The sequence below is a fragment of the Rhododendron vialii genome, chromosome 4a (genome assembly GCF_030253575.1).
Source record: "Rhododendron vialii isolate Sample 1 chromosome 4a, ASM3025357v1".
Classification (NCBI taxonomy): Eukaryota; Viridiplantae; Streptophyta; class Magnoliopsida; order Ericales; family Ericaceae; genus Rhododendron; species Rhododendron vialii.
In genome coordinates this window covers 6,608,612-6,635,827 of record NC_080560.1, presented here as the reverse complement: position 1 = coordinate 6,635,827, position 27,216 = coordinate 6,608,612, and the positions used below count along the sequence as shown (strand labels likewise).

At 39.1% G+C, this 27,216-nt stretch overlaps 3 protein-coding genes and 1 pseudogene across 3 annotated transcripts in view; 3 read left to right on the top strand and 1 right to left on the bottom strand.

The window, feature by feature from the left end:
* LOC131322937 (F-box protein At3g07870-like) overlaps window positions 1-27,216 on the top strand; it is a 94,531-nt gene that overhangs the window by 50,089 nt on the left and 17,226 nt on the right. The gene's annotated exons all lie outside the window — the stretch shown is intronic.
* Window positions 4,690-6,544, top strand: LOC131322940 (sufE-like protein 1, chloroplastic/mitochondrial; annotated as a pseudogene).
* Window positions 6,544-8,682, top strand: LOC131322938 (probable LRR receptor-like serine/threonine-protein kinase At3g47570). The gene is made up of 3 exons (XM_058354534.1): window positions 6,544-6,668; window positions 7,029-7,363; window positions 7,466-8,682. Exons 1-3 carry the CDS (start codon window positions 6,557-6,559, stop codon window positions 7,481-7,483), a joined length of 465 nt encoding a protein of 154 aa, XP_058210517.1. The 5' UTR covers window positions 6,544-6,556; the 3' UTR covers window positions 7,484-8,682.
* Window positions 19,359-24,144, bottom strand: LOC131322936 (F-box/kelch-repeat protein At3g23880-like). The gene is made up of 2 exons (XM_058354532.1): window positions 22,825-24,144; window positions 19,359-19,625 (listed from the first exon to the last, which is right to left on the bottom strand). Exon 1 carries the CDS (start codon window positions 24,049-24,051, stop codon window positions 22,849-22,851), a length of 1,203 nt encoding a protein of 400 aa, XP_058210515.1. The 5' UTR covers window positions 24,052-24,144; the 3' UTR covers window positions 19,359-19,625; window positions 22,825-22,848.

Genomic DNA, 27,216 nt, shown 5'->3' with positions numbered 1-27,216 from the left:
ATACTTTGTGTGTGTAGATTGAATATGCATAAGGTGTGCAGATTGTTAAGTTTCCATAATGTTTTGTGTTCTATTAACATCATAACCAAAATACTTTATCCAACTTTTTATGTGTGCAGATTGAATACGCATAAGGTTGGTAGCAGGGAAGATGGTATATATACGCTCTTCTATGAAGACTTTTTGCTTGGATATATGTTTCTATGAAGACTCCTTCTTTGGATGAAGGTCCGAGTCTTCTTTTTTGGATATATGCTTCTATGAAGACTCCTTTTTTGGATGAAGTTCCGAGTCTTCTTTTTTGGATACATGCTTCTATGAAGACTCCTTTTTTGGTTGAAGTTCTGAGTCTTTTTTTTTCATTTTAATGATGCTACCGAATTATGATGAATATATGGTATGGTCTACTTTTCATGTTTTTGTCATGGGAACATTGATGCTTTAGATCTTATCGTTGAATGGACATTTGGCGTAGAATACATAGTTCTTGTGGTTAATGGATGTCTAGTTTGGCTCATGATTATATTGGTTTATGAAGATGTGTTGGCTATTATGGTGTAACTTATAATTCATTTGTTTGGCTGAGTTTTGAATTCCAAAATGAATAGGATAATATTGTCTTGTAAGAAGAGTGTTAGTGACAATTTATTGTCACTTTTACTTCCTATACACATATTTAAGGTGACAAATTTTTTTTTATCACTAAAGATGTTTCTCTGATCAACTTTTCAATGACTATTTCTTTCGTCACTAATTGGCTTTAATTGGAAATTTTAAGTGACAAAATATTTTGTCACAATTATTATTTTTAATTAATTTCTTCGGTGACGAAACTTTTTTTGTCACCTATGTACTTACATTGTTCAATCACCTGCCACAATTAGTGACGAAATTGAAAATGTGTGACAAATAATTATTACAATGGTGACGAAATATTTCGTCGTCAAAAAGAATATAGGTGACAAAAATTTTTTGTCACCAAGTGATTTTTTCGTGACGAAATTTTTCGTTGTCAAAAGATACCATAGGTGACGAAAAACAAATTTCGTCACGAGGTAGGAATCCTCGACAACCTTTAGTCGACAAATTTATTTTCGTCACGCATACTATTTGTGACGAAAAACATGCAATTTGTGACAATTTTCATTCGTCACCCAATGCAATTTTTCTTGTAGTGATTTCTGAAATGAATCAAACTGATAGCAAAACAATAACAGAAATCAGGCAACATTTGCACAACAAACAACAACAGAGCACACAAGAATCAACTGAAATTACATGAAAACTGAAAGCCCAACAATATCATGCATGAAGCCCTTCCAGTTTTTGTATAACAATCAACTATGAACTATCCAAATCATCGTCACATAAAATTCAGCAAATTAACCAACTCCCACTAAACCCAAAGCCCCATTTCAGATCGCACTACAACCTCCAAAACCCAATACATGCACTAACGAGAGAGATCAAATTCTGAAGATAATTCAAGCTAATAGCACAGCAATCAGGCATCATTTTCACCACAAACACCACCAGAGCTCACAAGAATCAGTTGAGATTGCTTGAAAAATAAAAACCCACCAAAAGTACACTAATAGATGAGGCTAGGCTGTCAACACCTCACATTTCAAATTCAAGATGCTACAATCGACAAAAGGAAATTAATCCAGCGACAAGAATGACTGAAAAGAATTGAATAGAGAAACGTCCGACCATTTGGCTCTAAATGGTGATTCATTTTATTTATGAATAAAACTGATTTCCCAGTAAAAATACACGGCGGCTGTGCAGTGTCTCCAAGGCTCCTCCATTCATCGTCAACCCCAAGGGTATAAATGGCAATGTCCATCAATCTAGTCGGTCTATGCGTTTTAGTAAATCTCAACACCTTGTACTGATCTGTCGACGTACAATGCCCGAACCCAAATCCGAAAAAACTACTATACGCCTTGGTTGCCAATTTAGGAGGTTTAGGAAGAACAAAATGTTGTGCACTAAGGGGTTGCACACAATGACAAGGTCTTTAGACGGGTGATTCGACAACAAAATCAACCAATTACATGAAGCTACTTTATCAATATCCATATGAGGAAAGTAGATTCCAGTTGTGAACTTCATGGTGGCGCTGTGGAGACCGAAATCGGTGGGATCGTGGAGTTGGAGGATTTCGAAGTGAGAGGGGGTAGAAGATGAGGCTGAGAGGAAACCTGATAATGCAATGCAAGGGGATCATACACCACTTGAATATATCGAACAACCCTTTCTCCTAAGAAACCTCTTATTCCTCGGAAAAGTTGCATTAAAATTCAGACCGTCTAATTCACTTTAGATGTGTGAGATCTGAGTTCCGTAAACTATTTTTTACGGAAACGACCGCAAAGAAGTTTATTTCTAAATCCCATAACTTGAATTTACAATGCAACTTCAAACGGTAGAGTGAGGTCATCTAACCTGATAATGAATGGAAGGTCAACTATAACCATGCTAGTTGATAGGGAAAAATGACGTCTTGATGTTCTTTTATTCAGCCACACACACCTTCATATGTTCTCCATTATTCTCCAACCAATAACAGCTTTTTGACTTCTTGCTGTTTGGTTTGCGGTCATTATCATAACATTTGGTACAAGATTCCGTAGGCAAGTGGTTATGTATGTTTACTACTTAAGTCGGAGGAGAAAGTAATGGCTCACAAAGACCTAGATAAAGATTGACATTCAAAATATGCAAGTTGGGAATGTATTATAGATAATCTGGACATATGTAGGCGACAAACTACAGAATTGATAAGTAATTACACTTGAGATAGTTAGAGAGGCCCTCTCACCTTTCGAAAAAATTCACTCCATTTGAAAACTATATCTGAGGGTTTGGAGAAGCCATGGATCAGGCTTCAGAGGGTTTGTGGGAGAGATAGCAGCAGGCATTGGAATAGTACCGAGCAATTTCTGCAGCGCTTACAAGCTGAAACAACATTGGTTGGATGGGAGATTCTGCAGCGCCCTCATGCGCTACAGCATCCCCCAAGAGCATGATCAGACCCTTCTAAGATGCTAACAAATCTCAGTACCCAGCAAAATATGTGATGATTCTAAGTAAAAACACCAAAAAGGATGTCTCGATAGTAGATATTAAACTGGAATATACATTTTCAACATAAATTTATCCACTTAAAATAAATTTCGTGATGAAAACAGACTGCGTCAAAGCCAGAAAAGAGATGCATTTTGTGAATTATTCATATCTAGAAGACTAGAACGATAAACGATAAGGTAGAAAGACAATAAGGAAACTCTTTTTCTTAACATTTTTACTTCAGCATGTTGAAGTCATTGAACTTATAATTAGTCGACCTTGAGGTATGGCCCAATGGTCGTGTAGTGCTCCTTCGGAGCGTGAGGTCTAGGTTCAACTCTTATGTGGATAGGAAGTTGGCCATCGTAGTAATTTAACAAATACTTGCATACTAACATCTTGGCAAAAAAAAAAGGCTTACAATTAGTTAGGACATAGTTGATTGCCCGTCTACGGTCTACCACCTGCAAAACTGGATGACCAAGGGAGTTTTATCATTTATGGCACAAGTGAGCGCATCATAAACAAACGAGAACAGAAAGATAGAAAGGAAAAACTTCTAGTTTTCTAGGCTTTTACTAGCAGGTAAGGACAAGGAAATGCCCCAACTTTTATTGGGCCTGCTCATCAACACTGGAATCGGTCAATCAAGTAGTCGAGATGCGCGTGATCTGGACACGTGGAAAAAAAAGTTATCTTAAATTACTAGGAAATGGAAAATACAATGACAATGATACGAGCGATAATAAGAGCCAATTTTGAAAAGCAAAAAAACACACTGCACAAAGAGCTAATCTAAAAGGAGAGACTACTGTGAGCCAAGGGCGGTGGCATTTTGGCTCATTTGATTTTGATTTCTCACGAACACCTAGGGCTGAACCTGAAACAATGGAAGATTAGAAGAGACCTCACCTCCTGTTTCTATGTCCGGCAATGAAACCAATCCCGTCAATTTCTTCCATAGCTTCCTCTGCTCGACGAACCAGAACCGCCACATTTTGTCATGAAGTGGGTTTCATCAAGTGTGGCCAAGTCTATTTTTACAAAAAGAAATTCACCAAAATCATCTCCGATTATCAATCAATTGACGTCCAATTAACAAGATTTTTAACAAGGTTTATCTTCTTGACAATATCTACAACTTTCACAGTCTCGATCAAGAATATAAATCCGAATGAGTACGCAATTTACCAATTAGACGCCGCAGTTCAACTGGGTTTGATCAAGTGTTGCCGTATCTATTTTCATAAAAATAAATTCACCGAAATCGTCCCCGATTATCCATAAATCGATATCCAATTGACATGATTTTTGACACACTTTATTTCCTTAAAAATCTCTACAAATTGAACAGTCTCGATCAAGAATATAAACCCAGATGAGTTTGCAATTTACCAATTAGGCGCCGGAGTTCCTATAATAAGCACTTCGCAGGTTGAGGATAAGAAGTCTTAATGAAACCGGGTGTCGTTTTTATTAAACCTCCAGTGTTGAAGACGCGAGGTCTGAAGAGAACACGGTCGACGTCGTTCCAGTCGCCCCGAATGTCGACCCGCCCAAGGTGAGGAAGATGTCGTCGTCCCCATTCTCTCTCTCTCTCATCAGCGGCTCAAAATGTCAATTTCCACTTTATTCCGCCTATTCTTCTACACCAAATTCCCTCAGTCCCTCCTCCTCCTCCTCCTCCTCCTCCTCCTCCGACCCACTTCCCCAATCTTCAAAACCCTCTCCTTCTTCAAATCAATCTCTATCCAAAGACTACCCACAACAAACCCACCTCTCTCTTCACCACCACCTCTACCATCTTCTTCATCATCATCCACCTCTCTCTTCACCACCACCTCTACCATCTTCTTCATCATCATCTCATCCCTCTTTCTCTCCCTAACAACCCATTTCAGAACTCCCTCCAAAGCTCCAAGAAATCGTCAAGCTCTTCCAAGCCGTGCAACAATCCAAGGCCAAATACGAACAGCTCCTGTTCTACGGCAAAAACTTGAAAAACCTTGATTCCCAGTTCAAAACCAGCGAAAACAGGGTCCAGGGTTGTGTCTGTCAGGTATGCAATGACGGACAGATCCGCGTTTCATATCTCTACTAGAATTATGGTAGTAGTTCTTATCTCAATACCGTTATTAAAGTTGCATAAGTATTGTTATCTCATGAACGTTATTAAACTTACCTTAGTCTGCCCGTTCAACATCATTTCGAATAATCCAATACCAAATTGTGTAGGGCTTGCAAAAGAGCCGAGCCGAACTTTATAGTGTTCCAGCAACAAACGAGCCCGGCGAATTTCCTTAACCAGACGAGTCCATAAAGCAAGTCAAGCTTTCCGACCTGAGCTTTTGAGTGTTGAGCTCAGCTTGTTTAGTAAAGCCTGAAACTCGAGCTCGAGCCGACCCTTAAGCTTAACGAGTCGAGCTCGGTTCGTTTGCAGCACTACCGATACGGTAATACCTACCCACACCCAACCAAAATGTTTTGTGACAAATAATATTAGTTTTAGCACTAGTTTTAGTGTTGGTTGAATCATTTTGCTTTTTAAAATGCATTGGGCTGCACAAAGTTGTATGCCGTTAAATGACGATATCTTAGTAATTGAATAGATAGGTAAAAGGTTGGTTGAAAACATATAGAGTAATTTTTTTGTTAATTTCTTTTCCTTGCAATTTACATTGGCAAAATTAATTTTTGCCTCTTGCAGGTTATAATTTTGTTTAACGTTCGTCTACCCAGCCTTGAAATTCTGTCCTTGCAGGTGTGGGTCAGAGCATACCTTGACTCGGTCAGGAACGTTGCTGATTCTGACTCGGTACTCACCAAGGGACTTGCTGCTTTGCTAGTCCAGGGCTTTTCGGGTCGACCAGTTGAGGAGATTATATGGGTTTCGCCCGATTTTGAGGTGCTTCTTGGGTTGCAACAGAGTTTGACTCCGTCGAGGAATAATGGGTTCTTCAATATGCTGAAGTTGATGCAAAAGAAGGCGTTGCAGCTATATGTGAAAGCTGAAAAAGGAGGTGATTGGCAAGTGAATTGTCGTCTTTATCAATGAGTGCAGAAAACCCGGTTGAGGATTTGGATTCTGGCTCAAAAGTTGGGATTGGTATTGGGGTTTTGAGTTGGGGAAATCTGAAGTGGTTGCTGATGATTTGGATTCGAATTCAGAGGGGTTGGGGAGTAGAGGGGAGAGAATTAAGGAGAAATTGGAGGCAGGACGGAGTCCTAATGAGTTGAAAGTGGACGATATATCTTATCAACACGCAGGGCATGAGGGTGTTAGAGGGAGTGACGGTGAAACTCATTTTAATGTGAAAGTAGTGTCAAAGGAATTTGAAGGAAAAAGTTTGGTTAAGAGGCATAGGCTTATCTATGATTTGTTGCAAGATGAGTTGCAGAGTGGATTACACGCCTTGTCTATTGTGGCAAAAACGCCATCTGAAGTTGATATCAATTGAAGAATTTTGCATGAGACAGTGATATGGTTGCCCATGTTGGAGATTTCGGTCTAGCTAGATTTCGTGCTGAGCTCACAACTCCTAGTGCAAGTAGTTCAACTGCAATGTGGGAAACCATTGGATATGCAGCTCCAGGTTAGAACATGCTCCTTATCCGTTTTCTACTTTAAATCTGCCTCTTCTAATTTCAGAATCACTGAATTTCAGCACATTCATTTGATTAGACACCAAATCACACGTTAAATGGATTACATTTATGATGTGGAATGTGTTGTGGTTATCTTAGAACAGATCAAAGTCAATTCTTTTCGGTTACTAAAACACGAAGGGTTGCACACCTAATAATTGAATGACGATGCCAAAAATAAAGTAGTTCAATGACGGTAATAACATGATGGTAAGCAAGTTTTCTCTTTCATTTCGTACTATCATTTTTGCTTTTTCGCGAACAAAAGAAAGATCCTTTGGTTGAAGTTTGCATTTTACTAATGGCAGAGTATGGTCTCGGAAGCGAGATGTCAGCTAGTGGAGATGTTTATAGTTATGGGATCTTATTGTTGGAGATGGTAACAAGGAGGAGACCTACGGACAAAATATTCGAGGCAGACCTTAATCTTCATAACTTTTCAAAGAGTGCCTTCCCTGAACGTGTGGTGGAGATTGTAGACTCCATGCTCTTAACTGAGGAGAGACATGGCAGCAAAATAGTGGAATATCTGATCCCCATCGTAAAGATAGGACTAGCATGCTCCGCAGAGTCCCCTAAAGACCGAATGAGTATAAATATTGCACTCCAAGAGCTTCATCTGGTCAAGAAGAATATTCTGAAGGTAAGCAAATGAAGATCTTAGTCAATAATTTGTGAATTCGCCCTTCTATGGTATTGAACCTTCTGAGAGTGGCTTAAATCCTCCATGGTTTAACCTTGCTAGGTCAACATGGATAGCTAGACAACTTTGGAATCGAAGCAAGCGGGCAATAACCTTTGCAATGCCCACCGTGCCCCTGAAGTATTTATTTATGCAAGCCTTGTTTAAGCTGAGCAAATAGTTTGCTGTGCCGGGAGGCTTGAAGCTTCTTTATAGAAATGAGCAATGCTTGAACATTAACACACCTTAAGCTCATGGAATGAATCTCTCCATTTCTATCAGTGGCAAGGCATCAAATGTTGTCGCGGACACGAACGAGTCACCATTATAGACCTCATGTCCAGAAGTATCACGGGTTCTTTGTGTCTGTACCAAAAATATAATGGACCCCACGCTTGATGTGAGTGAGTTTGTGTGATTGTGTGTGCAAGTGTTTGAGGTAGTAGCATTATTGAAAAAATACTTACACATACACCTCCACAGCTAAGAGTTTGTCATTTGTCAACCATTCACTAAATTATTGTTAAGTGATGGAATTACTCATGTTAGGTAATCCCTGTCCCCAAGACTAATCGCGCCAAATTTTGCAAATAATCACAAGTCAACACCTGGAAACTAATTACAAAATCAAATGTAAAATTCTTCAAACTAAAGAAACTCATGATGTTAGCTCGAGTTCAGTTACACATGTGATTGGCCATTTTTGAATCAGGTTAAGAAAGGACCAGTTTGCTGATTCGGTTATGTGTAGCTCGGGATCTGTTGAAAGGCCAATGGTTGTTGCAGCTTGGTGGTGGCATAGTGGTGCGTGGAATTTTCACCAAGGTGGAGATTGTTGGGATGGTTCGGGTTCCCAATGGTGTTGGTTCAAATTCCACCCAAGTCAAAGTCTTGCATAGGTTTAATTACTCTCTGGTTTCCCGAAAAGTTAGCTGGTGTTGGCTGGTTCCTATTTGCCGTGTGTGGCCTTCAAACTTCTTGCTGGGAACATGTATTATGTATTTAATGCATGGGTTTGGTGGGTGCTTATATATTGGCATGAGGAAGGTATTTTTCGGGACACAGAGGGAGAGAGTGGAAGAAAAACAGTTTGTGGGGGCAGCTCCTTACAGTAAGTATTGTGTGTGCAAGGTCTAGTAATTGGTGAGAGTGTGTTCTTGTATGAGTGAGTGTATAAGGATTGTGGGTGGGTTATTTCATACTCAAGTGTACTTGTACAGAAATTCTCATTGTGAAAAGAACGAGATCCTCTCCGTGGAGTAGGCAGATTTTTTTCCGAACCACGTATATCTTGCGTGTGTCTCTCTATTTTATTTTTCATCGAACTTCCATTAGTTGCAATTGTGGTTGTGTTTGAATCTCGGCGCTTGGGTGCTTCCGCATTTAATCCCAACAAGACACAGATACGGCATGGACACGTAAGCAGTTAGGGGTTCAGTGCTTCATAGACCATGTTCAACATACAGGAAAGGGTATGAGAGCAATGTCCAAGAAATTAAATTGGACATTCACCTAACAAACATATGTTGGATTTTGGATTTATCATGAACCATACAGAGAACTTTACATCTTCAGTTTACAGTAAACTGGTTGTCATTTGTAAATCATTCGTTACGTTATTGCAAGTGAAGGAATTACTCATTTTGGGTAAATAATGCCCCCTAGTCCGAATCGGACCAAATTTTGCAGACAATCACAAGGTCAACACCAGGAAACTAATAACGAAATCAAATAGAGTTCTTAAAATAAACAAACTCATGATTCAGTGAAGTAATGAAATAGTACCTTAAATTTAAGATTTTAACATTGTCATTTCAAAGCATCCATTGGAGAGATGAAGCATGGTACAAAAGAATATGGAGCGCCCCAGGGTAAAATACCACGATGATCAATTTTTTTCAGCACTCTTGTTTGTGGATTGTAAGATGCTAGAGTAATCTTATCCTCCTTTGGCCCCTTTCTATATATTCCTACAGTATACTCGTGGAGCGTTATCAACAGGCTTCCATCTTTTAAAAAATTTCATGGCTTCACAAATATCCGTGATCTTTCAACGTCCGAAGTTTCAACGACACATTCCAAAGTCCAAGACCCAAAATCTCCGTAATCTTTCATCATCCAAAATTTCCGTACACCAAATGGCTCATTGCGAATGTACAACCAATTATCTACAACCCCAAGATACTCACACGCATCTCCAATGTGATAAGGCAAGGGGAAGCTCCCGAACTGCTCTTTCTCGATATCAAGATAGCAAACGACCCGTGAATTCTCAAAGCCTATCCAGTGAATGTTGGAACATTTTCAAAATATTTAATGGATATTAAATGTAAATATTGGTGAACGGTTTTAATTCAAGAGGCGTGACTATTCAAGTTAAATGAATAAACATGAACATTGGATTTAAGCGCGCAAAAGGTGTGTCTATTCAGGTTAAATGAATAGACATTACCAGACCAAAAGGTGTGATCATTGGGGTGGAATGAATAGACATGACTATTGCATTTAATCAAAAAGGTGTAATCTTTGGCCAACGGTCACGATCTATGCCTATAAAAGGCAAATGGTTTTACCAATTGAAAGGATGAAGAGAATCAGAACAATTCTGATTATTGTTTTTCTCTAGAATTATCTCCTACGATTATACTTAAGGGGCTCGCAAAATCCAAAGGTATTCGGGTCTCTCTTCGTTTGTGCATAACGCAGTTAGACAACAGTTGGAGACTGGGCTTCAATTTATCTTGAAGGCGGCTTTGCTATAACCCGGTGCACACCGAATTCTCTCGAATTGGTGGGGGCGAATATCGTCTTAAGGGCAACGACATAGTAACGTGACTTGAAGCATCTCTGTTTATCTACTTTCATCGACTACGACGATTTTTGCACCAACAATGAAAAGCCCCATTCAGAAAAACTAATTTCCCGGTAAAAATACACGGTGGCTGGGCAGTGTCTCCAAGGCTCCTCCATTCATCGTCAACCCCAAGGGTATAAATGGCAATGTCCATCGATCTAGTCGGTCCATACGTTTCAGTAAATCTTAACGCCTTGTACTGATCGGTCGTCGTACAATGCCCAAGCCCAAATCCAGTATAACCACAGTGCATCGGTGGTGCCAATTTCAGAGGTTTAGGAAGAACAAAATGTTGTGCACTAAGTGGGTTACACACAATAACAAGGTCTTTAGACTGGTGATTCAACAACAAAATCAACCCATTACATGAAGCTACTTCCTGAATGGATACGAGGGAAGTAGATTCCAGTCGTGAACTTCATGGTGGCGTTGCGGTGACCAAAATCGGTGGGATCGTGGAGTTGGAGGATTTCGAAGTGAGAGGGGGTGTTTCTATTCGTGCTGTGGCGGTAGAAGATGAGGCTGAGAGGAAACCTTGAGATGTGCAATTTGGCGAAGTAGGGTTCTAGAGTGAGGGCGCGCCAGGCCTTGCACAAAAAATTATATCAGTAAATTCATTATTTTTTAATTTTAAAAATTACAAATAAATACTACTCCTATTTTTTAAGAACTATTAATGGAACACCTTTCAGCGTAGTATCATCTTTTAACACTTAACACTCTCCTAAAGAAACCTCTTATTGCAAGTGGAGTGAAGTGCACTTAGTACATCCCTTATACTCTCACGCACATGAACTCTTCCTCCTCTCCAAGCTCCCTAGAATAAAATAGATTAGGATTAACGAATGAGGGGAAAAAAACCTCTTATTGACACCCCTCCATCTATTTAACCGCCCCCTTCTAGTAATAGAAATCTATTTAAAAATCTACTCTCTTTTTTTGGTAACCCAGAGTATTCAGGTCGCGTTAGATGCAACTTGAGATTCTAGATTTGTTAGCTTTGGCTATTGGTATTCTACAAACAATAAAACCCCTGTCTAACCAATACATGTACCCATATTAGCCCACACTATTGTTTGAGTATACTCCCTCCGTTTCATAGAGTTCACTACAAAAAGTCGTGTCATTTTTTAAATCAAAAAATTAACTACTTCCATGTATAATTTTTTAAAATTTTTCGCACCAAATTAAAGTACTAATCGAGATCCTTAATACAGTGTAAAAAAATTCAAAAAATTATCCACAAAAGTAATTGATTTTTTTATTTGAAAAATGACCTCCTAACAAGCATTACCAATCTTTGTAGTAGGAGAAGAAATAACATAAGTGTTGGGAATGCCTTGTATTCTTTAGTCCCACATTGGTTAATTATGTTGTTCCCGTTTTTGTAGCCTATTATAAATAAGGCTTTTGGGGTACTTCTAGAAATTATCTTTTGAGCTTTCATATTGTGGCCTTTCTAGAGTTACGGATTATAGCCGGCTCTTTGTATCTCTTCTTCACGTTGGTTAGTGAATCCTCTCTCTCCTCGCCCGTGGACGTACCCATCTTGGGGAACCACGTATATCTTGTGTCTTTGTGATTTCTTGTTTAGTTTTCAATTTCTCGTTCTTAGCTTGCATTCATAGCGTTCGTTACAACAAACTGGTATCAGAGCCTTAGGTTGCAAAAACTAGGGTTTCATTTCCGATTGTGGCTATGGCGGCTAAATTTGAGATTGCGAAGTTTGATGGGCAGAGCAGCAGTTTCAGTCTTTGGAGAGTAAAGATGAAGGCTCTGCTAACCCAACAAGGATTGCACAAGGTTTTGTTAGGCAAGACTAGTTCTGGAATCAAAGAGGAAGATTGGGATGATACGGATGCCAAAGCTCTGAGTTCTATTCAGTTGAGTCTGGCAGATGACGTTCTTCGCGAGGTGGAAGAAGAAACTTCAGCAGCAGGAATTTGGCTGAAGTTGGAAGGCATATATATGACGAAGTCGCTCACCAACAGGTTATATCTCAAACAACGTCTTTATACGTTTCGTATGCGAGAAGGTATACCTGTTAAAGATCATTTAGACGAGTTCAACCGTATTATTATGGATCTGAAAAATATTGATAGTAAAATTGAGGATGAGGACCAAGCCCTAATTTTGCTATGTTCTTTACCACTTTCGTATGAGCACTTTGTTACAACCCTATTGTATGGCAAAGACACGATATCCATGGAGGATGTTAAGGCCAGCCTATATTCGAAAGAATTGAGGAAAAAAGTGTCAGGTGAGGGTGATGCACATGCGGAGGGTTTGTTTGTTAGGGGAAGAACAACAGAAAGGGTGGAGTCAAGTAATAGGGGAAGATCCAGATCATCAGGTAAGAAGAAGGGAAAGTGCAATTATTGCAAGAAACCCGGGCACTGGAAAAGTAACTGTTTAAAACTCAAGGAGAAGGAAAAAGAAGACCAGAAAGGGGGTAAAGTAATTGCTGGAATTGCTGAAAGTTCAGATGAGTCAGATAATGTGTTATCAGTTACAGAGGGCGATTCTCGCTCTAATACCGAGTGGGTTCTAGATTCTGGATGTTCATACCATATGTGTCCGCATAGAGAGTGGTTTTCTACTTATGAGGCGGTCAATGGTGGTACAGTTTTGATGGGCAACAACATGGCCTGTAAGACTGTTGGTTCAGGAACGATTCAGCTTAGGATGCATGACGGTATTATTAGGACTTTATCTGAGGTTCGACATGTTCCGGATTTGAAGAAAAATCTTATATCCCTGGGTGCTCTTGATTCTCATGGTTGCAAATTCCTCGGTGAAGGTGGAGTTTTGAAAGTCTCAAGTGGTGCATTAGTACTGATGAAGGGTCAGAAGCGTGGTAACCTCTATACACTCCAGGGCAGTACAGTTATAGGTGCTGCAGCAACGGTTGCTTCATCCAAGGTTTCAGATTCAGACTTGACTCGTTTGTGGCATATGCGCCTTGGGCATATGAGCGAGAGGGGGATGACAGTTTTGAGCAAACAGGGTTTGCTATGTGGCCAGAAAATTGAGAAACTGGATTTCTGTGAGCATTGTGTCTACGGCAAGCAGTGCAGGGTAAAATTCAGTACAGCTGTTCATCGCACCAAAGGCACGGTGGATTATTTTCACTCGGATCTTTGGGGTCCCGCAGAGGTAACTTCTAAAGGTGGTTTTCGATATTTTATGAGTATTATCGATGATTTCTCTCGTAAAGTTTGGGTGTATATGTTGAAACATAAGAGTGACGCCTTTAATACATTCAAACAGTTTAAAACTTTGATTGAGAATCAGACTGGTAAGAAAATAAAACGTTTGAGAACTGATAATGGTATGGAGTTTTGTCTTGGCGAGTTTGATAGGTTCTGCAGTGATGAGGGCATTGTGAGGCATCACACAGTGAGAAAAACCCCTCAGCAGAATGGTGTGGCTGAACGAATGAACAGGACTCTTTTGGAGAAGGCACGTTGTATGTTGTCCAATTCCGGATTGGGCAAAGAATTTTGGGCTGAAGCCGTTTCCACAACATGCTATTTGGTGAACAGGTCTCCGTCGACTGCTATTGAGTGTAAGACTCCGTTTGAGGTATGGTCAGGTCATTCGGCTGATTATTCTGTGTTGCGTGTTTTTGGGTGTCCAGCTTACGCTCATGTGAATGAAGGTAAACTGGAGCCACGGGCCAAGAAGTGTATTTTCTTGGGTTATGCAGCAGGTGTCAAAGGGTACAGGTTATGGTGCTCTGATGATTTGAAGTTTTTGATCAGTAGGGATGTGACTTTTGATGAAAATTATCTGATTAAGGGGTCTAAGCAGGTTGATGATACAGTTCAAGAACATAGTGTTCCAAAGCAGGTGGAGTTTTTGGGTGAATCTTCCGACTCAGGGAAGAAGCACATTGAGAAGCCAATTGAAGAGGAGTTCAAGAGTTCAGACACAGAGGTTGATGCATTAGTTGAGCAACCACGCACTATTGCTAAAGATAGGCCAAGGAGGGAGATTCGGCCTCCTGAAAGGTATTCGGCTTATTCTAAGATGGTGGCCTATGCTTTATCAGTTGCTGAAACAGTTGAGTATGAGGAGCCTTCAAGCTATACGGAAGCTTTTTTGAGCGCTGAGTCTGCACAGTGGTTTGTTGCTATGAATGAGGAGATTGAGTCTCTTCAGAAGAATCAGACATGGGAGTTAGTAGAACCGCTGAAAGGGAAGAGGATTGTTGGATGCAAGTGGATCTTCAAGCGCAAACCAGGTATTCCAGGGGTAGAAGACGCTCGGTTTAAAGCTCGGCTAATGGCGAAAGGATACAGCCAGAAGGAGGGTGTTGACTACAATGAGGTATTTTCACCAGTTGTAAAACATAGTTCCATTCGCACTTTACTTGCTATTGTTGCATGTTATGATCTTGAGTTAGAGCAACTTGATGTCAAAACTGCGTTTTTGCATGGCGAGCTTGAGGAACAGATTTATATGCGTCAGCCTGAGGGATTTGTTGTTTCTGGTAAGGAGGATCACGTTTGTTTACTTCGTAAGTCTTTGTATGGCCTCAAACAATCCCCTAGGCAGTGGTATAAGCGGTTTGATACTTTTATGATAAGCCAGTCATATTCTAGGAGTGAGTATGACAGTTGTGTGTATTTTCGAAAACTTCCAGATGGTTCATTTGTTTATCTACTGTTGTATGTTGATGATATGCTTATTGCTGCCAAGAGTGTGTCAGAAATCAACAGGTTGAAACAACAGTTAGGTGGTGAATTTGAGATGAAAGATTTGAGTGCAGCAAAACGTATTTTGGGTATGGAGATTTGCAGAGATCGAGTAGCTGGCAAACTATTTTTGAATCAGAAGTCTTATGTTCTTAAAGTGCTTGAGCGCTTTGCCATGCAGAACTCGAAGCCAGTCAGTACCCCTTTGGCAGCACACTTTCGACTTTCAGCTGAGTTGTCACCACAGTCGGAGGATGAGGAGAAGTATATGTCTCAGGTTCCATATTCGTGCGCAGTTGGGAGCCTTATGTACGCCATGGTATGTACTCGTCCTGATATTTCACATGCAGTTAGTGTCGTTAGTCGTTATATGGGGCGTCCAGGAAAGGCACATTGAGAGGCTGTGAAATGGATACTACGGTATTTGTGCGGAACTGCAGGTGTTGGTCTATTGTTTGGGATTGTCAATTCTGGTGATCATGCTGTTGGTTATGTTGATTCGGATTTTGCCGGTGACCACGATAAGAGGAGGTCTCTGACAGGTTATGTCTTTACTCTGTCCGGAAGTGCCATTAGTTGGAAAGCTACTTTACAGGCTACAGTTGCGCTGTCTACAACAGAAGCGGAGTATATGGCCATTGCTGAAGCTGTGAAGGAGGCATTGTGGATGAGAGGTTTGCTTTGTGAGCTTGGTCTTGCACAGGGTGTGAGTTCAGTATTTTGTGATTCGCAGAGTGCTATACATTTGACTAAAAATCTGATGTATCATGAGAGGACTAAGCATATCGATGTCAGGTATCACTTCGTTCGGGATATCATCTCACAGAAGCAAGTTGAGGTGAAGAAAGTGGGTACGGCAGATAACCCAGCAGATATGTTGACTAAACCGGTTCCGGTTGCCAAGTTCAAGCATTGCTTGGGCTTGCTTGGTATTTGCAGTTGATCGCCCCTCGGGGGCATTTGGCGAGTGAGAGGTTAGAAGGGGATAGCTATATTTGGTGATTTAGTTCGGTGGAATTCAAGTCAAGGTGGAGAATTGTTGGGAATGCCTTGTATTCTTTAGTCCCACATTGGTTAATTATGTTGTTCCCGTTTTTGTAGCCTATTATAAATAAGGCTTTTGGGGTACTTCTAGAAATTATCTTTTGAGCTTTCATATTGTGGCCTTTCTAGAGTTACGGATTATAGCCGGCTCTTTGTATCTCTTCTTCACGTTGGTTAGTGAATCCTCTCTCTCCTCGCCCGTGGACGTACCCATCTTGGGGAACCACGTATATCTTGTGTCTTTGTGATTTCTTGTTTAGTTTTCAATTTCTCGTTCTTAGCTTGCATTCATAGCGTTCGTTACAACAATAAGTAGTGTTATGAATCATGTCATTGTCTGACCACTTTCAAAGCAATTAGTGGAATAGTTGCGACTTTGATCAGTCGGGAAGATTGATAAGAACTATTTCATATATATATTGTGCCCAATATTTTTGTTTACTTTTGTGCAAGTATATTTTATATCTGTCTCAATTTTATAACATGTTATCAGCACGAAGTTTTAACCAAAAAGGGTGTCCTATTGGAGGTAGTGTACCCCTAATACTTGAAGTATGCTCTGACCATAAACGAAAACACTTCCGACACAGACACTTTTTTCACAAACATTGCACAGTTTTTTTTGTGGGGCCCACTATGGGGTCCCACAAAATGATCCGAGCCGTTTATTAATTTTAAAATAGTTTTTTAAGGGACCTCGTAAAAAATCAACTCAATCGGATACATGTAAGTGCTTGAATGAATGAAAAGTTGTAAGATTGAAAAGTTGTAAGATTGGTTCAAGCACTTACATGCATTCGATTGAGCTGATTTTTTACGAGGTCCCTTAAAAAATATTTTAAAATTAATAAACGGTTCGGATTATTTTGTGGGATCCCATAGTGGGCCCCACAAAAAATCTGTGCAATGTCTGTGTATAAAGTGTATGTGTGGGTAGAACGGTTCAACCATAAATGGTGTCCTACTTGAAGTAGAGTACCCCAAATACCTGAAGTACTGTATTTATCAAGTATCTGAAGTATTTATAATTTAGAGATACATGCAGTACTCTATTACTCCTAATACCTGAAATACTTTACTTATCATAAGAAAGTATCTGAAGTATTGATGGATACTTGAAGTAATCTATGCCAAGAAAAAATGGATACCTGAAGTAATATTCATTAAAACATACCTGAACTTACTTCTCACATATTCAAGTGCAATAAGGGGAACCATTGGATATGCAGCTCCAGGTTACAGCAAGTTAACAAATTTGTCTATTTTCTTCTACTATCGAAGCACCAGATTTCAGCACATTGGGGATGTTTATCTTAAACCAAATTATACTCAATTCTTGATCTTAAAACAAAAAGGGTATGCACACGCAATAATCGAATGGCGATTGAAAAATAAGTAGTTGATTGATAAGTTTGGCCCAGTTTCGTATTACCAAATACACATGATGTATTGTAATTAAGCAAGTTTTTTCAGCTTTCATTTCATTTCATATCATTTCTGTTTTGTTGTTTTTGGAAAAAACATAGAAAAATCCTTTTGTTTTAACTTCTGAAATCTACAAATGACAAGAGTATGGTATTGGAAGCAAGATGTCAACTAGTGGAGATGTTTATAATTTTGGGATCTTGTTGGAGATAGTATTAGGGAAGAGACCTACTGACAAAATATTTGAGGCGGACCTTAATCTCCATAACTTTGTAAAGATTGCATTTTCTGCTCAACGTGTGATGGAGATTGTAGACCCCATGCTCTTAACTGAGGAGAGACACGGCAGAAAAATGGTGGAATATTTGATCCACATAAAAAAGATAGGACTAACATGTTCCACGAAGTCCCCAGAAGATCGAATGAGCATAAACAATGCACTCCGCGAGCTTCATCTGGTCAAGAACAATATCTCGAAGGTAATCAATTAAAGATCTTACACGAAATTTCCAAAGTTTGTCCTTCTATGGTATCGAAACCTTCTGCTGTTTTTTTGACACGGGCTTTAATCCTCCAGGGTTTTTACCTTGCTAAGGCGACATGGATAGCCAGACAATGTTGGAATCAAGCCAAGAATCTAATCACCTAGGCAGTGCGTACAAGAATACCTCGTTGGGTTTGCCTTCAACTTTTAAATCTTTGGTACCTTTACTGTACTTTTTAAAATTTTGGACCAATAGGACTTTTTTCTTTTAACTGCCCAAAATTAAAAAGCCTAAAAATTTAGGTTGTCATAGGAAAGATATTAGGTATATCCTAGTTTTGTCAAGAGGAAAGTCCACTTTGACCCCTTGTGGTATGAGCCATGTGCGGATACACCCCATATGGTTTAAAAGTGTGCACATAACCTCCTGTGGTTTTAAAATTGTGCGGATAGACCCCCTACCGTCATGTTTTCCGTCTATATTAATGGAGGTGTATCTCACACGCCTCTAGAATGTAATCTAAGTCGTTCGTAATGTATTAAATAAACAATAGAATATCTCTGTAAAAATTCATCTCGATCAGGTATCGATAACCCAGTGATCTAATTTGTGGTAAATTCAAATTGGAAAATTTAATTTTATAACAAAATTGATTCGACCATGAACTTTTCATTTTTTGATTGACTTGAATTTTGGCATAGATGTAGTATTCGTCAAACTCTACAATATCAACGGTTTGGATTCAATTTTTGATATAGGGGATGGTGTGATTAGATTTAAAAAAGAAAATGAATCAAGGGAGATGATGAGGGTATATCGGTCTTTTAAAGTTGTGTCCGTTAAAATGGACGGAAAACATGACGGTAGGAGGTCTATCCACACAATTTTAAAACCACAGGAGGTTATGTGCACACTTTTAAACCATAGGGGGTGTAACCGCACATAGCCTATACCACAGGGGGTCAAAGTGAACTTTCCTCTTTTATCAAATGAAGGAATGCGTAAGTTGCCTCCAAAATTTAGGGCGCCGCTATTCGCAGCCCTCTATTTACTCCCGTAGCCCACTAAATTTCGGTAAATGATTGTTGAAAATCATAAATAACATTTCGGTAAATTGTTGTTGAAAACAAGATTATATTTCGATAACTACATGTCGAAAATATGTTCAACTTTCGGTAAACAACTGCCGAACATGCATTTTCGGTAAACATCTGTTGAAAAAAATATTTAATTTTGGTAATTGGACGCTGAAAATATATCTCAATTTCGGTAACTAACTGTCGAGTATAATTGAAAATTTTTAACGGGTTATGGGAGTAAATAGAGGGCTGCGAATAGCAGCGCCCAAAATTTAACTTGAGTTGCAAGAGAGGAAATATGTGTAGGGTCACCATTGGCGAATGTTTGGGTTTGAATAAAAAATCTAAAACTGGATAGAAAGCGTAGCATTCACCACAAAGAGACGTAAAATTCTGAACAAAAAAGAGGCATAACATTTCACCACAAAGTCATAACACCTACAAATGTGCATACCATATGTACCCCTAACCATAACAAGGCATAACATTTACGAAAGTAAGCCGTAACATATCACCTAAGGAGAAGTAAAAACATAATAACAAAGAGATCTATCCGAAGCAATTTCGAGGCACTGATGGAAAACCACTCCTCCTGAAAGCAAAATAGAGAAACCTCTTCGAAGCAATTTCCTGACACTGATGAAACCCAACAAATGCATTAATCAGTTATGATATTTGAAGAACATAAAGAAATTCACTTATGAAGGACATAGAGGGAGTGAGAAAGCAACCTAAAACATGTTACAAATGCTAGTATAAGAAATGAAGTACTCCTACATAACACTTAAAATAAAACTTATTCAAACTTAGATAAGGGAAACTCCAAAGGTAATTCACTTGATCCATCTCTCCATCATACTGATTGAAATATATAAAATAAAATAAAAATGTAAAAAAAATATTGAATCTTCCGAGTCAAGTAGTTAGAAAATGGGATAGCAACTGAAGAATGATAAAGATGAGATACCAAGATTTACATTTGCATTGGGATAGTTAGAAAATGGGGCGATTTTTTATACTCCCTCCGTCCCTAAATAAATGTCAGGCGCGCAAACTTAGGCCTTTAAAAAGATGCATTTTTTTCGTAAAAAGAATCAAACATTTTTCACAAAACAATAGCTATCAATGAGTTCTTTTAAGTTTTGAAAAAAATAAATTTTTTAATAAAAAATGCATCATTTTAAAGGCCTTGGTTTGCATGCCGGACATTTATTTAGGGACGAGGGAGTATTAAATTTATGCTCATAGTGGCTAACCAATACCAGATAGTGCAGATCTTTACAACTATCGTGATCTGTCCAAGAAGTTTTCTCATAAGCAATGCAGAAATTGGGTGATATTATATATTGGCGAACTTCATGGCAAGAATCCAAGAAACTAAACCAAGCCAAATTTTCTCCAGTCGATGCAGGAGAGTTCAGAATCTACCTACCTCAATTTTCATAGCTATACTGCCAAAAGGAGTGGCTTCTGTATCTGTTTCTGAAGTTAGGTTTGAATTGCAGTAGCAACTTTCAAACGTGTCCAATACTATCCAACTTGCAGCACACCAGTTGATAGGCCTTAGGCCCCGTTTGATAAACGGATTGGAGGTTGGAATTGGATTGCTAAGGTGATGGTATTAGTAATACTTTGTTTGGTTTCCAAAATTGGTCCGGATCGGAAGTCCCATGGGATGAGCAATCCGGCCCATAGGGGATATTAGCAATACCCCCTTGGTACTTAGTATTCATAGTCCAATCCTAACCTTTCTTATTACCAATTTCTTCTATCAATCCAATCTTATCATCTAATTTCATCTCAAACAAACATAATATTAATAATCTCATCATCTAATCTCATCCCAAACAAACAAACTCATTATCAATCCCTTCTCATTAACAATCATTTCTCATTACCAATCTCAATCATAATCTCATCTCCTTACGAATCTCATCTATCACTGTTATCAAACGGGGATAGATTTGTGTGTGATCAGTGTATATACAAAACAAACGTTCACCATTAATTCCACATTGGAGCTACACCCATTTGAGATAGTCCGACACACCAAACAAATTCCCTAAGACTGCTATAACTCGCATAATATAGACCACGAAAAATATGAGGGGGGTAGATTGACTAGAGACCAAACCTTCGACATATTTTTTTTTTATTCTCCGAGTAAAACTAACCAATAATACTAATATGCAAAGTAGATACCCCAGGTTCAAATACACAACCTCAATAGGTAGATCTTTAACCACTGAACCAATGACCCCTTTCTTTGAATAAATACATAATTGGCAAAATCAGAAAGCTTTCTAGCTAAAATACCCAAAACCAATAACCCTAGTTCACTTTGAAAAAATGAGTATAACTGCCATTAAAACAAATTGCTATACATGTGAATTGAAGTAACAGTAGTTCGGCGATGTGTTGGAATTTTCCACATTCATTTGACAATCTATGATGACCCAAAATACTGTACCATTATAATGGAAATCAAAAACTAAAACTAGGGGCACAGAATAGGAAAGCATGTATTAACAGTACTTGCAACTGTTGAATCCCATTAACTTACTTCTCACATATTCAAGCAAGCATAAGGTTGCCAGTGGGTGAAAATTCACATTCATGATCATGAGCTATCTCTCGAGACCCAGCGGCTCCAGAGTCACCCCCTTCTCCAAATTACATAGATCTAAATGTATAAACAAAGAAGCATGGGCAAGGACAGACATGGATACGGTAATTACGAAGTAAGAATCATGTATACGGACGCTGACACGGATACAGGACATGGGATAGGACACAACAAATATAATTAAATAAATCGCGACACAGCGGGGAACACAACAAAAATTATGTATATAAACTATGATAGGTATTTCACTATTATTCATATTTCAAATGAGCATTTCATCCAGAATTAACCAACACTAATAGTATCTTCAGAATTCTTACTCTTTCTTTTCAATATTACAAGTTGAACGAGGGTTTTATTTGGTTATAATTCATCTGTTTGTACGTCTTTCTTCATTTTTTTTTTGAATAACATACCCCCGAAATAAGCTTCAATATTATAAATTGATCTCAATCATGTTTCCATCCATGTCAAATCAAAGTCATGCCTCTGATGTATCCCCAGTGTGTCTCCTACTTAAAATAATTGAATTTATTGAACACGTGTCCCATCGGTGTCCCCGACTTGTCATGTGTCCCCAAAGTGTCAGGCACAAATACACGTGGACACGTAAGCAGCAAGGAATTCAGTGCTTCATAGCCCGTGTTCAAGATACGGATAAGTGTATGCGAGCAATGTCCAAGAAATTTAATTGGACATTCACCTAACAAATATATTTTGGATTTATCATGAACCATGCAGAGAACTCTTGGATTACTCTTGAACTCTTGTTTTGGTGTGGTCTGTGTGCTTGAAAGTTGAGATGGAAATCAGATGAATTCAATACTAACACATACCCCGTCCGAAAAGAATACCACTAATTCTATAACCACAAACACTTGCACACACAAACTCACAAACTCACTAACATCAAGTGTGGGGCCCACACTTGATGTTAGTGAGTTTGTGAGTTTGTGTGTGCAAGTGTTTGTGGTAGTAGCATTATTGAAAAAATACCTCCACAGCTAAGAGTTTGTCATCTGTCAACCATTCACTAAATTATTCCAAGTGATGGAATTACCCATGTTGGGTAATCCCTCTCCCCAAGACTAATCGGACCAAATTTTGCAAATAACCACAAGGTAACACCTGGAAACTAATTACAAAATCAACTACTAAAATTCTTCAAACTAAAGAAACTCATGATGAAGTGATATAATGCAACATTACCTTAACTCAAAGATGTTAATATTGTCATGTCAAAGCATCCATTGGAGAGAAGAAGCATGGTACAAAAGCATATGGAGCACCCCATGGTAAGGTGCCATGATGCTTAATCTTTTTCAACACTCTTGTTTGTGGATTGTAAGATGCTAGAGTAATCTCATCCTCCTTTGGCCCCTTTCTATATATTCCTACAGTACACTCATGGAGCGTCATCAACAAGCTTCCATCTTTCAAAAATTTTAGTGGCTTCACAAATTTCTGTAATCCTTCAACATCTAAAATTTCAACGACAAATTCCAAAGTCCAAGACCCAAAATCTCCGTAATCTTTCATCATCCAAAATTTCTGTGCACCAAAGGGCTCATTGCGAATGTACAACCAATTGTCTACAACCCCAAGATACTGGCACGCATCTCCAATGTGAGAAGGCAAGGGGAAGCTCCCGAACTGCTCTTTCTCGATATCGAAAAAGCAAATGAGCCAAGAATCTTGAAAGCCCATCCAGTGAAGAGCCCCATTCAGAAAAACTAGATTTGATGTAAAAATAGCGGGTGGCTGTGCAGTGTCTCCAAGGCTCCTCCATTCATCATCAATCCCAAGTGTATAAATGTCAATGTCCAACAATCTAGTCGGCTCATAAGTAAAAATATATCTTAACACCTTGTACTGATCAGTCTCTGTACAATGCCCAAACCCAAATCCACAATAACCATCGAGCATCGGTGGTGCCAATTTCAGAGGTTTAGGAAGAATAAAATGTTGTGCCCTAAGTGGGTTGCACACAATAAGAAGGTCTCGAGATGGGTAATTCGCCAACAAAATCAACCCATTACACGAGTCTACCATATGAATAATACGCGTATGAGGGAAGCAGATTCCAGTTCTGAACTTCGTGGTGGTGAAGTGGTGATAGAAATCAGCGGGACCGTGATCGTGGAGTTGGAGAATTTCGAAGTGGGAAGGGGAGTTTATAGCAGGACCGTAGCGGTAGAAGATGCGGCTGAGAGGAAACCTAGAGAGATGCAACTTGGCGAAGCAGGGTTCGAGGGTGAGGTCGCGCCAGGCCTTGCAAACTCGCTTGCAGGTGGAGATGGAGTTGAGAGGGAGTCGAGATAGGATGTCGCACACGATGTGGTTTGGAAGGTCTGAAATGGTGACGGTGGGATTCGGTAGGGCGGTGAGGGCGGCTGTGCTGGTGTTCTGCCTTGCGATCCTCTTTGATCTTCCCATGTTGTCGTCTTCGTCTACCCCGACCCAAAACCCTAGATTTTAAAGAAGAGGAGAACAGATGCTACTAAAAACCGTCGTATTGCAGTTGGCACCCCTCCATGTATTTAACCGCTATCACTTTAAACCCCTTTAGGAGAAATCTATTTAACAATCTACTCTCTCTCTCTCTCAGTAACTCGGGTCAAATCACGTGCATCTTAATTGTTAAACCTTCTAGCTTTGTTTTTTTTTAAAATCGGAAACAAAGCATTTTATTAAGGATGTAAAAAGAGAGTCCGATCAAAAGTTGAAATACAGTCAAACTGAGACAAAGCCCAAACACCTGTAGATATAAAATACCCAAAATATACAAAGAAAACTTATGAACACCTGAGGGCCAAACAAAACCCAATACAGTGGGCCTAAAATGCCCGGATCTAATAATTAAAATCCAATCTTAGAAAACCCAAAACCTAAACCTTAGCCAGTTGGATATCTTCCAGAAAATCGCCGCCCAGCCACAAGCAACCACCGAAACAAAATGTCAAATCTAGAACACCATCGCGTTGCCGGAGAAACTTTTATGTATATCGGGGATACCAAGGAGTTGGTATTCTCTCCGATCTGTTTCTCATTTTCCGGCCATTTTTCAATTAAATTTGGATGATCAGCTCTATTTATTTTGTAGAGTTCGGTGAGAACTTTATTCGCACCAAAAATCGTGTTCATCGGACTTTAGTAGATACATAATCGGCACACGTGAAAAATTGAAAAAAACCAAAACTGAGTCTGAAATTATGCGGAAGCGTTCAAACTACTCCTAGAGGGGGGGTGAATAGGAGTTTTGATAAAAAATCACCAATTTTCTAATTTAAAAAATTAATATAGATGAACGGGTTGATTATTACGATTAATCCAAACCAAAAAAAAACAAGTACTGCAGTAGAATAAAAATTGTGACAAGAGACGCACGATTTACGTGGAAAAACTTAGGGTCCTAAATAACCCTAAGCCAAAACCACGGCCTAACACTACTGCTTTATTCTATTAATCGAAAAGAAGTACAGATTGCGAAATAGCAAAAACCTTACCCCAAGCCTTTACCTATTCTCGTCAATCTCCGATGCTCCCAGAGCTTCTTCAAGATCCAATAGATGCACCACGGACTTCACGCCCGATCTCCGGATTCAACCGGCTCCGAATCAAAAGATTCGGCCACAGCAGCAAACGGCACTAAGAACCACGAACAGTGAATGAATGATGTGATGAGAAGCGTGATTTAGATAACCCAACTATCGTTCAAAGATGCAAGAGGCAAGAACGAAGAAATAGAACGTGGGTTGCAAAAATGGGCTGCGAAAACTGTCAATCTCGCCACTGCCGAAAAACCATAAAAACGTTGAACCCTTTCTTTTGAAGAAAAGATTGTGGGCTGCAACCAAAACACTTGTTAATCTCGCCTCTCTGTCTCTATTTTACTCTCCGTGCTCGTCACACCATATATGACCTAATAATCGTATATATATATATAGACAGATCCAGCGAAAAAGCAAACGAGACCCCTTTCTCTTATATATAATAGTATTGATATTGATAACGGATTCTCCGGTGAGTAAATGATATATATGGAAAACAAGATTTTTTTTTCGGAAAAGGTAAATCACCTAGTCAAAGGGAATTAAAACGATTAAGGAGTGTATATGAAAGAATTTTAAATAAGAAAAACCCCCTAATCAATAAATAAGACCAAAATGATTTTGAGCTCGATAATGCTATGCATGAGATGTCGTGCAATGATTTTACCTCTCACGCAATTGGATCGATTTCACAGCGGTCAACGTGGCGTAGATAATGGGAAGAGCATCGAACGAGAAACTACCCCCTAATTAACCTACCCATTACAATCAAACGGAATTGATATAACAAAGACACAAATAGAGGTTTTGAACAACCCCGGAAAGTGCCAAAATATCTAACAATCTCCCCCTTTGGCATTTCCGGGACAAAACCAACATAAAGGAAAAATACAATTGAAAGAAGTAAACACTAGCCTAAACTAGGTCTATCCAATGAAGCTTGAGTTGCACTTCCAATGCCTGCAAAGATACTATGCGACAAAATATATGTTTTGAAAAATTGAATGGGTCAGCATAATTTAATAATAGACGACAAAACAACATTATATTCAAAAGCATGAAAAACTTGATCAGTGATTCATCAATAAAATAATTCTCCCCTTATAAATATCCCCAATGAACGATAGCACTTAAAAATTCTCTATCTTTATGCAAGACTCAACGACACATATCACTCTCCATTACTCCCCAACCCATGATCATAAAAACTCTCCCCCTTTTTGGCACGGAAAAACAAAGCGAAAAAAGTATATAACCGAGTGAGACACATGCAACCTGAAAGCATACAAGAGAATCATACGATATGCAATAACAAGAATCACATAGGCAAGATGGCTATAAGAGAAATGCATCGAATGAAAATTTAAGACCGTATCAACTCATGAAGCAGAATGATGCAGAGCAAAGAATGGACAGAATACCATGCTCAAGCCTATGAATGTGAAGCGTAAACGCCGTGCATGAGGAGCAAGAAAACTTATCAAGGACTAAGTGGGCGCTATAATCTTATCTCAAGAAATGTTTAAACAATACTATCACAAGGAAGTCAAACCAGAAACGCTCGGACCTAGGAACTTAAGCACAAATCTCATCGGTTGTTTTAGACTCGAGATTAGCGACTTACACCTAGCCTTGTGGGGCAAAGGACCAGGCAGCTATAACCTCAAAGGTGAAGAGACAAATGTAAATAAACCCTTTTTTTTTTTTTGTTGATTTTCTGCTTCTTCTTTTTTTTTTATATATAGGGGTATTGTTTCTTTTCCTTTTTTTTTTTTAAAAAGGAATAGACAAGAAATAAAACAAAGTCTCAATTTGATTTTTCCAAACCTTAGAGGTGCTTTACACACTAATCCATAGGCGGCCCATCTCATAAGGAGTCAAATGAGGGAAAGCATCCCTAGGTAAACAACGAACATGTGGTCAATCAAAGTGATGAGTTAAGATAAACTCAACTGAGACTCAATAGAGACCACTTAAACAATGTAAGTTTACTAGCTCCAAGTGAGATTGTGTGCATAGAAACGTGAGCATGGGATTCTATTACCAAAGC

Excerpts from the sequence above, each read along its gene's own strand:
- LOC131322938 (XM_058354534.1), top strand. The coding sequence starts at position 6,557 with ATGGTTGCCCATGTTGGAGATTTCGGTCTAGCTAGATTTCGTGCTGAG. Across the intron at positions 6,669-7,028 it reads CATTGGATATGCAGCTCCAG|AGTATGGTCTCGGAAGCGAG; the intron begins GTTAGAACATGC and ends TACTAATGGCAG.
- LOC131322936 (XM_058354532.1), bottom strand. The coding sequence starts at position 24,051 with ATGGGAAGATCAAAGAGGATCGCAAGGCAGAACACCAGCACAGCCGCC.